Source organism: Myotis daubentonii, chromosome 7, assembly GCF_963259705.1.
Source record: "Myotis daubentonii chromosome 7, mMyoDau2.1, whole genome shotgun sequence".
NCBI lineage: Eukaryota > Metazoa > Chordata > Mammalia > Chiroptera > Vespertilionidae > Myotis > Myotis daubentonii.
The window spans coordinates 27,378,224-27,392,603 of record NC_081846.1 but is presented as its reverse complement, the minus strand read 5'-3'; the positions used below and the strand labels follow the sequence as shown (position 1 = coordinate 27,392,603).

Sequence of the window (14,380 nt, the reverse complement as noted above, 5' to 3'; positions counted from 1 at the left end):
AAGAAAAAAATCTGCACAGTATTAGAGAGAATCCTAAAAATTACCCTGGTGCTGAGGGAGATTGCCCAAGGAATGAACAATTATGGAAGGTACAATTCCTCAATGCTGGAATTCAGTCCTCATTAGAAAGGGTAAGGTTGTGGTCCCCTGGAAGGCAGAGTAGATTGCTGAGTTGCCTTGGGTGAGAGCTGGTCCAGGGGAAAACTGGAGACACCCCTTGGGATGCCACTGAAACTCATGGAGTGGGAATTGCTTGGATCATCCACACACATCCTGCTGGAGGATTAGAGAGACAGTCCCTTCTTCAGGCAGTCTCTCTTCTTCAGGAAGACTCTCTCCATCACCTCTGCTGACAAATCTTAAAAAACAAGTTGCAAAGGAAAACTATAAAAACGGTCCAGATCCATTTTAACACAACAGGCCATGGGGGAAGGGGGGCGGGGGGTGAGGGAGAAGATTTGGAGCTGAGAGGGTATACATTGATTATTTTCACAGTTACATTTAACTTTCTATTATCTACCTACTCATTTCCATGTGGACATATGTGCCTACATTTTCACGAAGTTTAATTTTATTAAAATATAATATACCCCAAACAGCCTATGGACCCATGTGTTTTCTAAAAATCTAAATCACACGTCTCTGAGACGGTTGATAACGTGACTCCAATCTCTTAACTATATATTGATTGATGTATATTTTCTTTTGTTTGAAGAGATGAGGGAAGGGCACGATGATGGAATAGTTCATATATTACTGAGAGGTTTTTTACTGATTTCTAGCAATAATAATAGTAAACAATTTAACATACTAACTTACTATTTGAAGTATAGAAGTATAACTGCATAAATCAGCATGCTAAATACCCCTCCAATAAATATTCTGTCTGCATGCACAGGTCTAGGACTGATGGAAATTTTTCTTTAATGCCTCCAGCACACTTTAGATACATGCTGAGTCATTTAATTGGAATTAGGTGCATACTGAAACACAAGAAATGTCCAGATTCCTCTTATTTAGTAGTTCACCTATTTCACACAGAAGCCAAGTGGTGATTGAGGACAATTGGGGGTCACATAACTAAATTGAAGACCAGGCTCTCAGTGCTCACCCACGCCATCATCCATAATGCACACACTCTCATGAGCAGCTGCAGAAGTTGAAAAATGTGTGCAGTTTTCTTTGAAAGAGTTCTTACTAATCTTGTTTCTTTTTCTTTTTTCTAATCCTCACCCGAGGATATTTTTCTATTGATTTTTAGAGAGAGGGGAAGAGAGAGGGAAAGACAGAAGGAAACTTCAATGTGAGAGAAACACATTGATTGGTTGTCTCCTGCACAGCCCCAACCAGGGCCCAGGCCTGGGAGGAGCCTGCAACTGCAACCTGGGTGTGGTGCCTTTGACCAGAATCGAACCCAGGACCCTTGGGTTCACAGGCCAACACTCTATCCACTTTGCCAAACTGGCTAGGACATAATCTTGTTTCTGGATGAATAAATACCAGCCACAACAAAGTCAATTAATTTAAACTATTGCTTTTATTATAATTACACGGGAGCACAAATAAATAAGCACAAAAGTATTTAAAATATTGTCAATGCACTAAAGAAAACAATTTGTTTTTAAACAACATCTGGTTACTTCAGTAGTATCAAAGTACATTTATAATTACATGTTACCTAAAAAACCAAGTACAAAACTTAAGAGAAATTAAAACATCAATGTTTGTATTATTATGTATATAGAAATGGCTAACAACACACGAGTAGAGAAATCTGTTATCTAATGCTTATTTGCACATTTTTTTCAGGCACATACCTGACAAGTTTATGAAAAATTCAATATGACATTCAGGTTTTTAGATATGGTAAACATGTCATTTTGGAATGGATGGTAAATGGTTTCCTTTAAAAACCCTGTCTTTTAAAAATGTAGTGCCATTACCCACTAAAAAACATATTATTTTATATAATTTTCTTAATAGCTATTTGTTTCAATTTCTTGAAAAAAGCAAGAAAGTAAACATACACTTGCTAAATACGTAAACACATTTTTAGTGCAAGATAACAAGACCTGTGACTTTACTGTGCTTTGATTTGTATAATCACAGTGCACTTTACACGAACTGCTACACTACAAATGTTAAGGAGTTCCAAACCAAAGAATTACTAAACATTTCCCTATATATTATATACAGTATGTATACTGTATGTGGCTGTATACACGAGTAAATGTAAATGCTTTTAGGGTAGGCAAACCCAGTCACATTTGGGAACAACTGAACACTTCAAAAAATGTGTCATATATACTTGGGAGATAAATCCAACAATATCTCTGTAAAGATGTTTCCCCTTAAATTTGAATTTATATAACACTTAAATGGAAATGTACAGACATTATTTTTCCAGATTAAACACCTTTGCTATGCTGTGATTGACCCAAATATCAAAAGGTTATAAATTAATCTAAATCCCAAGCAATAGTGTTCAATTCCAACATAGCAAAACTTGCTATCATCTTACTGATTTTCTGATAGACAGTGGTACATATCCTATGTGCACACATAGAGGCTTACACATAAACATTTTATACTTAGACATTGACTTTACTATGTTTTAATAGTTTATTTTGACTGTACATTGGATTTGAAAGAAAAGAGAATACCATATATAAGCACATAAGTGATGTCAAGCACATGTGATATTGTATATCTTCTTAAAAACAATTGACTTTGTTTTGAAAATATTAATGATTGCATAATTAAGCTTATTAAAGGCAGGGCCACATCTTTTGAATATTTAATGCCAAATACTTCACAAATTTTTTAAATAACTGATACATAAGTTGCTCAACTGTGAACTGTTAAATGAGTAATGGATTAATAAATTGTCCACATTCTACAGTTAACTATCTTAAATACTATAAGTACCATTTTTCTTTCACTTCCATTTAAGTTTGGGACATAATGAGTTACAAATTGCTATTTTATTCTACATCTATTCCTTCACAAAGGTGAATTATTTCTCATCTCAGATTACTGCTTAAATCATAGGACTCTGCTTATTTTCATAGGTAGCCATAATTAGCTTACGGGCTCTTTTCTATAGGCAAGTGGCTCACCTTAACATGTAAGTAATAGAAAAACTGCATTTTATGTGCACTGTTTAGATGTCTTGTTTACTTAGTTAAAATGATATCGTAACAGGGTTGTTCAGTGTTTTTGACTTGCTCATTAACCTCACTCAAAAGGGTCAACCCAAAAGGTGTGTGAGAATGAGGCTAAAGCCAGAATGTAGTAAGAAAAAGGTTTCTCTCCTCTCCAAAGCAAAGACAACTTTCTGGAACCTCAGTGTCTCTGAAGTTCCGGTGTCATTATTTTGAAAAGTGAAGTTCTGTCTGGTTGTATCCACACAATGGCTGTGTATTTGAAGATGTATATTCTGTAAAACTACAAATGTTAACCTCCCACTGTTTTATTTGTTTCACTCTCCCAGCAATTTTATATGGGAGGATAGCAATGCTCATTGACACAGATCAGTCACTTTTCACTCCACACTTGCTTCGACAGCGTGAACACGGGGCAAGGGGGGTAGTGTTCCCATAAAGAACTCTTGAGAGACCTCCAAGTGTGCTGGCTACTGGGACTGGGCAGAAATTCAGGATTTGATTTGTCTCTTCTCAGATAGGAAGTTTCTCACATATAAAAGCATCTGGCTGACAGCCAATAAAATTCTGTGTCTCCAAAATTTGCTGTGAAAAGACCATGTTTTCGTAGGTCTGAGTGCTTTCCACCTGCTAAACATACCAGGATAAGATCTGTTCTTTGGCACTGCGAAAAAGATGAGCATTGCCATTCAATGCTGTTCTGGCTGAAGGTGGATTTTTGTCATAATCTAACCAAATTCATAGACTAAAGTGTCCTAATTGATGACCATGAGAAAGTAAGCTCTTTTTCTTTGTCCTATCCTCCTTTTCCCTCCACATAAAGAAGCATATACCAAGAGGAAATCCATTATAGATTTGCTATTGCCATACAGGCTAAGCCAGAGTAGACAGTAGGATAGGCACATAATAACAGTTCCTGAGCCAAAATCCATGAAACCACTTCTCCAGATCTTTCCATTACTCCCCATTGAAAGCAAGATTGAGAGAAATTAAATGGAAACCATTGCCTAAGATCAGAATTTCAAACAAGTTACCTTTCTAGAAAATAGCTTATTTTAAAAAGGAGTATCTGATGTCCAACCAGTGTTGCTCAGTGGTTGAGCATGGAACCAGGAGGTCACGGTTTGATTCCTGGTTAGGGCACATGCCCCAGTTGCAGGCTTCATCCCCAGTGTGGGGGGTGCAGGAGACAGCCGATCAATGATTCTCTCTCATCATTGATGTTTCTATCTCTCTCCCTCTCCCTTCCTCTCTGGAATCAATAAAATGTATTTAAAAAATAAAAAAAATAAAAAGGATTTCATGAAACTCGGCAACAAGTTGGGCAGAATAAATGGGAATGGCTAAATCCAGCCCAAATCATGTCAGTACCCCTATTTCCTTCTTGACAAATGGCCAGCATTAAAAAAGTCTTCTGCTTAAGTCAGAGAAATATGGAGAAGATCAGCATCTGAAAACGTGCTTACACATGTTACCTAAATATAAGTTCCAGGGAATTATCCAATCATGACCCTATGGAGCCTGAATATAATAAATAAACCAAGATCATAATCAAGATGCTAAGAACTGATGTCTGATGTCTGATTGATTGGCTTGAGTGTATGTGGTCCTAATGACTTGAATCAGTATAACAACTTGGGTTATTAATACATTTTATTTTAATTATGATTTTATCTTAACACATTTTTATCACTCAGATTTGTGTCCCATGAGTTATTGGGTTTCATAACTGGTGAAATATGGCAACAGGGTTTATTTAAGCTCCTTAAGATCCCTCCAAGATTTCCTGAACTTGTGGTTCTGCTTTTTATTTGTTTTTACCACCTCAAGTATACAAGCAAAACCTAAAACTTTAGAAAGCATTTTATGTACACAGTTCTCCCACTGAGTCCTCATTCACACACACATGACAAATACACATGCTCCCACTTACCTTTTCCTTATTTTTTTTCAGAATTCTAATTGGACATCAAAATATACATTAATTATAAAATCTTAAAAAATTATAAGATTTCAAAGGCTTGAAAGGAACTATTACTGATAAAGTATTACTAGATTTTTTAGGAATATAGATTACAAAAGTTCCCTAACTCCTGCTATATTTGGTTTTATTGAGCAACACTGCACTATTGCTGTCAAAACCCTTACAAGGAAAACCACTATGACAATAACTTCAAACACATACCTTGTCTCTCAGAAATATAATACTCAATTGATTGTTAAAGAACCACATACTGTCAATTTTAAGAAGCATAAATAGTAATTTAAATATACAAAATATATGTGATAGTTGCCTTTTTATTCATTTGTGGCAATATTTATATTCAACTAACAAGCTATTCTTAAAAGATATATATAATTTGTTTAACATAAATTTTACCACCTCATAAAGTTCAATCCACCCCGTCCCCGATCCCCTGCATTTCCTGTTTCTCTCTTGAAAGAAAATGAAATAAACAAGTGGTCATAATTCTTTGGTCACGGTGTCATAATTAGTGGGAATGGGTGTGATACTCATGCACAGAAGACTGTGACCCAAAAATGTGGTAATAACTAGGGTGAAAAAATGTACAAGAAATACCATTTTGTTACTAGACCTAAATTTTGAGGAGGATTGACATTTAGTGTACTAAAATCTGTAAACGCACCTGGTTAAATATTTATTTCTCATCTTCTTGGGGGAAGGGGGGTAACGGGGGAGGGGACAGACACATGAGAATTTACTTAGAAATAGTGATTACAGTGGCTGCAATGCCACAGGTCCCAGCTTCTTGAATGTCGTCTCACTATTTATTTAACTTTTGATTCCTTGTTGCTTCCCTTGTCACAGTGAACCCTGGTCTCCTCCAATCAGATCAATGATGCATGGATGGACATCCTTAATGTCATTTCTGAAGGAAAGTTTTACTGCTGGGATGTCCAAAGATACCCTAATAACTTTATGTGGAGTCTGACTAAATATTGTTTAGTATCAAGATGATATTCAATAGAAATTCTTAGAAAGCCAGTGTAGCAAAAATGTTGGTGTCGATGTAATGTGAACACCCAAATTAAGCATCGCATTAAGCATCACACTCACATGCATTCCCTGTCCAACTCTTAAAAACATATGAAACAACATGTGTTCTTAATGATTATGATATTCAACTTATACTTTACTAGCACCAGATCATATATTGTGTGATTGAACATGATTTATAGCTGTGAGCTCTTGTACAGAAGACAAATATGGGCAGAAAAAGGTAGTTTAACTGCAAAATTAATAATAAAAGGCATCAAGGGATTACATATATAAAAGAGAAGATAACAAACCAGTTAATACCAAAATTATATCATATAGTAAAACTCTTGATATTTCTGTCATTTATATACGTATATTGTGTATTATTTCAGGTGTCACCCATAAACTAGTAAAATATGTACATCTTAATCTCTTCCTGGATTCAAAATAATCCGTGATAAATAAGTGTGCCTTAATTGCAAGGAAATATACATTTTATTTTGCACTTGCCATGAGTAAGCGCAGCTTCCCATGAGTTTTTCAGGGAAGTGCTGATGTTCCATTCCAACAGAAAAGATACTGAACAGTTACTTAGCACATAATGAGTCGACTTCCCTCTTCACATTAAGTCATGTGGAACTCAAACCATCCTGTACAAAGTCATATGGCAGTATCCCAGAATACCGTTTGCTGTTTAGAATAGGGTGGAGGGCTGTACTTCTTTGCACCTGCATTCTTCTTCCAGCTGGGCAGGATGGGCATGCTATCCTGTTTGCAAAGACCCTTTTCCGTTTTCTGTCTAGCCTTTATTTCCTTGCACAAGCAACGCTTTTTCTCAATCATCTCAAGCATTGTATGGTCTCCATGAACCCACTGCATGCATGCCACCTAGCAAAAAAGAAAGAGTGAATACAGAACAAAAAAAATGGAATGAAAGCAGGTTTTTGTTGTTGTTTGCACTGTGCTAGTAGTTGTTTTGAAAAATGTCAGCTGCTTGAATGTCTTACAAAGCAAAATTAAAGTATGGAAACTATAAATACATTTTCTACTTAAATTAGTAAACATTATGATATTATTATACAACTAGAGGCCCGATGCACAAAATTTGTGCAAGGGTAGGCTTTCCATCCCCCAGCTGTCAGCACTGGCTTCCCTCTGGCACCCGGGACCCGGGCTTCCCTCTGGCTGCCGGCTTCGTCTGGAAGGATGCCTGGAATGATGTCCAGAAAGATGTCTGGTCTAATTAGCATATTGCCCTTTTATTATTATAGATAACTTAGGCATAGATATTTTCCAGTATATTGTAAAAGTCCACTATATAGAAATAAAACTGTTTTTATCCTTTTAAGCAATTTGCCAAATATTCTATGTTGACTCCATTGTCTTTTAGGTCCCAATATGTCTATGTTTTATAGATTTTAATGAACATTTGCATTCTTGAAATAAAACATGGGCTTGTTTATAAATAGCATAAAGAATTAAAGACAGCAATGTAATTAAGCCATTAATCCAGGATGGGGAAGTTTTCACTTAATTATGTAGCAAATCTACTTTATAACTAGAAAGGGTTAAATAGTTCACTTGGAGTTTCTGAATTGGATGTTACAATTTTAGCATAATAATCAGAGAAAATACTTACCTATTGCTTACTCTATACCATATCCCATTCTAAGTACTATGCATAGCATAATTCATTTATTCCTCACAATGATGATGCTCTGAAGAAAGTACTATTTATTAATCCACAGTGATAAGTAAAATGAAACAGAGAGATATAGTAACTTGACTGAGGTCACAAAGCCAAGAAATGGCAGTTAGGATTGGAACCCCAAAGTTCATCTCCAACACCATGCCTTTGACAACTACACTACACTGACTCAATATACACAGAACTGAAAAGGATTTGGAAGGTAAATTAGCACAATGCCCTCATTGTACTAAGATGAGGACGTTAAGGCTTCAAAAAGTTATGTCCTTACAAATCAAGCACATAGGTTTTGGTGTGAACAAGGCAATAACAAATACCGAATCTTTTATGGAGAGGGCAGGACCGAGAGCTAAAGGACCAGGATCCAGATCTCAGGTGTGTCGAATTTCCTCTATGCACGCCACTTATTGGCTTCTCTATCTAAGGAACTGAATTGATAATATCTCGATTACAGAAGTGCTGTAAGGATTAAATTGCACAATAAAAGTGAAGTGGCTTTTTTGTTTTTATTTATTGATTTTGAGAGAGAGAGAGAGAGAGAGAGAGAGAGAGAGAGAGAGAGAGAGAGGCTTTGTTGTTTCACTCATTTATGTATTCATTAGTTGATTCTTGCATGTGCCCTGACTGGGGATTGAACCCACAACCTTAGCATATTGGGACAATGAGGGCTGAAGTCACTTTTGAAAACAGTAAGGCATTGCTCAGGAATTATTATTTTAATACTGACAAATACCTAGTTTTCCACACTTGCTTTCTGCCAAGCATGTGCAAAGAGCTCTATATGTGTCACATTAAACCCTCCCAGATCCATTGAAAGTTACGGTTTATCTACATACCACAAATGAGCAAACTGACTCAGAAAATTTAAGGCACTAGATCAAGGTCACAGCTTATTAGTTGTGATATAGACATATGATATGTTTGACTGGAAAATTAATATTCTTTCTACTACATCATGCTCTTATCTCCTGGATATTCTTTAGAAATTATAATAATAACTATTGTTGTATGTACTACTGTTCCCAGATGCTACTCAGAATGCAAATATATTTCTGGCTTTATGAGTCAGTAAAAAAGTGCTTATCAAATAAAACAAAATCAAGCAATTTAGCAGAATCCCCAAAATAATACTCTTAGATAAAGTTCTTGTATGTGCCTAGCTTAATATAAAATTCCTTGAAAGGATGAGCTGTATTTTATGCCTTTTGATGTCCTCTGACTCCTAGCTCAGGACCTTGGCCATGGGGGTTCACTTTCTAAATGCAATCCTATGTGTTTGAAGAGTTAATATAACGAACAGGCTTTTGTCCCAATAGGAGATTGCCAAAGCTGCTTGGAAATTTTTCAAAAAGGTTGTAATATTTTATGAATTAATAATCTATGCAATAAAAATACAGCAACTCTAAAATGGTGGAAATACAAACAAAATTTATTATGACAATAAGCTGTTATAAATGGAATTGGTAACACCTGATTCCCAGAAGGTAGGCCCCAAATCTCATTCAGCTCAGTAGCCCCAACATGCTGAAAAGTGATTGAGCTCTCTGAAAAAATTTTATGCATGAGTAGATGCCAACATCACTAACAGTTTCTGTTGCCTCTTAGAAAACACTACGGGTAAGATATTTATAGCACTTCTTCAATATTTGCATTGTATTTACTGCTCCACACAAACATTCACTCATTTATTACTTATTTTTTAATACTTTAGGCTGCAAATTATTATATGTCACTGCAAAATAATTTTCCTGGATTAATTCTCACACCAATATATTTCACAGTTGTCATAATATTTCATATGTGCATAACCATATCACCTTACCTATAATAAGTATGTGTTTTTAGTCCATGAGAAGTTTATGCTGTATAAGTATGTCAATTTGTTAAGAATAATCTATTCTTTAAAATCTCAAAAGAAGTTTAAGTGTGAATTTATAAGGTATAGTTTTTTATATTATTTATATGTTTACTTTAGAATACTTATATATTCATTTGGTTGATTTCATTTAAAATATTAATAGAAGAAAAGCAACCACTTTTTCTTTTTCAGACAACCCTGTCATATTAACCTACTCTCTTTTGGTGGCCAAATTTCAATACAAATTCCACAAGAAAGCATAGTCCAACCCATGAAAGAGAGATACTAGTAAACATTTTAAGAATTCAAAGACAGGTTGTTAGAAAGTAGCCAATTACATTTTTCAACATTTTAAATATTTTTACAAATATATCAAGTGTGATACAGAATTTACTTTTAAATACTACATATTTTTAAAGTATTATTTCCTGGAGGGTACACTTACTTTTTAATTCACCCAAGTTGAACTCCAATGTTACTACTATGGCCATTTACATGGCCAAATCCTCTATAATGTGTCTAAAAATTACATTTCATTCTGATAGTAAGATGTTACTCTTTAATTCATTTATTTAGACAAAATAAATAGTATGTTTAGAAATTATATGAAGTGTATTAAGAATGCTACCCAGGAAATATTTCAGACTTTCTTTTTTTTTGTTTTATTATCAAATTCTTCATATCCAATTTAAATTTAGCCATATAATCCCATTCGACTTCCCCCTGGAGTTAAGAGAACTCTGGGAGTAGATTTACAACTAATTTGAAACTAAGCCCAGCAAATAAACTCTTCTAGTTTAGCTATTTAATCAAGTGGTCTTGTTTCTTGTCTTTAATCCAAATGTGTTTATTATGTACACCATGAAGGAATGAAATAAAAACATACACAGGCAAGTAAGTATACCTTGAGAGGCGATCACAAACAATTGTTCAATTAATATTAACACATACCTCTTGGACAAGATTTTCATATTAACATGATTCATCAGAGGCAATATTCTTGACTCATAAGTCCATAGACATAAAGTCAAATGGAGCTCCTCCTCAAGGAGATGAAAAATAGATCTACGCCCCTTAAGAATAGGCTACACACTGACTTCTTTCCAAAGAGCACAGCATGAAAGGGGGAACAGAGTACCTTCATAGTCGAGAAACCTGGCAGACACAACCTACCCCACACCAGGTGATCAACAATAACAAGTGATATTGAGAGTATGCACCCTTATTGATGTGTTGAGAAAGGCATGTTAGCTCTGTGGTCTTCTTCTCCCAAACCACAACTCTATATAACCATGAGAAAAACACCCAACATACCTAACTGGAAGGATACCCTACAAAACATCAGTCCAACAATCCTCAAAACACTCAAGGTCATACAAAATATGCAAAGTCCAAGAAGCTGCCATAGTCTAGAGAAGGAAAGGAGACATGCTGACTAAAATTAATTGATGTGGCATCCTATAAAAGGAAATCCGAATAAAGTACTATGTATGGGCTTTAGCAATAATTCATCAATACTGATGCATTAGTTGTAACAAATGCATCATGGTAATGTACCATATTAACAATAGTGGAAACTGGGTGTGAGGTATACAGAACCCTCTGTACATTCTTTGAGATATTTTTATAAATTTAAAATTTTATAAATTTTATATATATATATTAAAACCACATTATAGGATTCAATTCTTTCCAAAGAATATATAACTGTAGCTTTCATTCTTTAGGTGGAAAAACATAGTGTAATAGGAAGAGTTAAATGACTTTGAGATCTCGATTGTTTTGTGACATTCTAGTCATATATCTCTCTGAACTTGTAGGTACTTTATACAGCCCTTGTATACATATATTTCACATATACATATACTTATGTATACTTTATAGACTTCACATATATATTTCATGTATACTGTACATACTTCACATGTATATTATGTCAATTGGCACATCATACTTCACATGGCTGTAGGAAGCAGAGAAGTAAAATGTGCAAAGAGACTGAGAAACTGTAAAGTCCGACACATTGTTAATGACTTGTCTCCTGGTCCTTTCACCTCTCAGGAACAGCACAAGTGAGGAGTCTTGAAATTATTTCAATAATTACTTTCCCTAAAAAATAAACTAAGTACTTCCCAATACCAAGGTAAACACCATCCAGAGGACAAAGGAACAGTAATATTGTCCAAAAATAAATCTACATAGTATTTATTTAAATTATTCAATTTTCCAAAATATGTAAATAATAAAGAGAAAATATATACTGAAATAAGCAGTTGGAGCATTTCAGTATTAAAAATGAAACCAGAATAGAGTTACTACAAGCATGCTTGTCTCTGTTGGCTTTGACTTTCTTTTTTTAAATATATTTTATTGATTTTTTACAGAGAGAAAGGGAGAGGGATAGAGAGTTAGAAACATTGATGAGAGAGAGATGAGAGAGAAACATGGATCAGCTGCCTCCTGCACACCTCCTACTGGGAATGTGCTCACAACCAAGGTGCATGCCCTTCACTGGAGTCAAACCTGGGACCCTTCAGTCCGCAGTCTGACACTCTATCCACTGAGCCAAACCGGTTAGGGCTGTTGGCTTTGACTTTCATGCCCCATGAGGTCGCATGTAAACAATAATCCTTCATTCAGAGATTTGGAAGACAGGGGCAATATCAAGCATGTGCCTTGTTGGCCTCAGAATAAGCTCAGCTGTGAGCCTTGATAGTTGTGAATAAAATGTAATGTCTTAAGCAATAGACACGCATCAATATTAATTTCCAGGTGCTCTGAGGGGAAAAGTCTATCAGTTCCATGCTCTCTCCTGTGCCAACTTCTCCCACCTGGATACCCCATTTTAGGAGAAATTATCATTTTCAGCAAGTGAGGAGGGGGGTGGGGGGATGTAAACTTTACTCTGGCTGAAAATGAAACAGGAGTTACCAAATTTCACTGAAATTTTCCCTTATCCTACAGAAAATGTATCCAGGAAATGGCATAAAGGCCAGCTGGTGTAATTCGAGAAGGGGAAGCCACTTCTTCAAGAATTAAGGGAGACAGTGAGTCACCTACATCAGGGCTGTCCCTATCATTAAGGGTCATGAGGCTAGATAGCCAGAGGTGTTAACACTCTCACTGAAAATGTTCTCCCTCTCCCATTTAGTGGGCAGAGAAATTGATTCATTATTAACCAAAAGTACATAAAGAACAAACATATAAGCACCACAGCGTTTTTACAGAGATTGTCAAGGTAACAGACAGAGATTGACAACATACAACCCAGTTCCCAAATACCACTGCCTATTTTTGCAAGAATTTTTATGGTTGGGGGGAAAAAAACAAAATACTATTTTGTGACACATGAAAATTATATGAAATTCAAATGTCAGGGTATATAAAGTTTTACCTAGCACACAGACATGCCCATTTGTTGATGTTTATGGCTATTTGATGCTATTGAATTTAGTAGTTGGGGCAGAGACTATAGAGCCCACAAAGCCTAAAATATTTACTGTCTTCCCCTATACTAAATAAGTTTGCTAACCTACCAAGTAAATATAATTCACCTTTAAAATATGTATCTACTAAAACTGCCTGATTGAAGACAAAAAAAGTAGTGTCACTATTGGTATTATAAAAAGGGCTCTAAAACTAAACCCAGAGCACTGCTTTATATGCCCTCATATATTTTTCATATCAAATTTGGCTCATTAGATAAATTATAAAGAGGAGACTTAGATTTCAAATCAGCTCCGACAATTAGTGTAGACAAATTATTTGGCATGCTAACTATACATTTTATGATTCCATCATTGTAAGGAAATAGAGGTACTGGAATTAAAGAAATAAGTGGATAACCTGGCTTAAATTCTCTAGATTAGGGGTTTGGTCAACCCCTTGTTTCAATAACCCTGTAGTGGTTTTTTGCTCCATAGAACATTTGTTTCAAAAACTTTTTTAAAAAATAATTTTTGTGAATTATTTTTCTTTTCTCTTCGAACTATATTTTGAAAAGGAGTCAACTTTATATAATATAGACCCTCAAAAATCCTTTTGAAATTGACAAAACATTGAAATGGAAGGGTTATAATTAACTGAACAGGTCAGCAAATTCACAATCATGTTATTACTTAATTGTCAAATAAAAAGTGATTAAATCCATATTATTTGATCATTACACAGGAAAAAAAAGTCTTTTGGTTTGAATGAATAAGGCTTTCTCTTTGTATTGGTTATATAATAATTGATATTTTGAAAGCACATACAGGTGACCCAATATCATAATATTTTATATGGCAAACATTTAAAAGGCCCACTTAAATAATCCATATGACTTTATAATTATTATAAACACCACTTATTGAACTTTTAAAAGCATAAATCCAAAGCCAGGAAGATGAGTGGACACTTAACGATTTTTTCCCCTTTTTATCAAGGTCAGAATGAAGCTATTTGAACAGATAACGTAAGTGTGCACATTTGGTCCTGGCTTTCAATCTCACTTTTGTGATGTTGTATAAGTTATTTACCATTTTCTCATGCCTGAGATAGTATGAGAATTAAAGATTATGTAGGAAATGCCCCTAACTTTTAGACATTGATGATATTGCTTGAAATAATAGCACCTTTGGTATAGCTTTTGCTTTTAGCATAGATTTTTG

At 35.0% G+C, this 14,380-nt stretch overlaps 1 protein-coding gene across 1 annotated transcript in view; it reads right to left on the bottom strand.

Moving 5' to 3' along the window:
- Positions 1–1,518: 1,518 nt before the first annotated feature.
- The window catches only part of NYAP2 (neuronal tyrosine-phosphorylated phosphoinositide-3-kinase adaptor 2), a 129,052-nt gene continuing 116,190 nt past the window's right edge, over positions 1,519–14,380 (bottom strand). Inside the window, exon 5 of the mRNA XM_059704860.1 lies at positions 1,519–7,053. Coding sequence (XP_059560843.1) covers positions 6,826–7,053 — 228 coding nt within the window. The 3' untranslated portion in view covers positions 1,519–6,825. The remainder of the gene's footprint in view (positions 7,054–14,380) is intronic.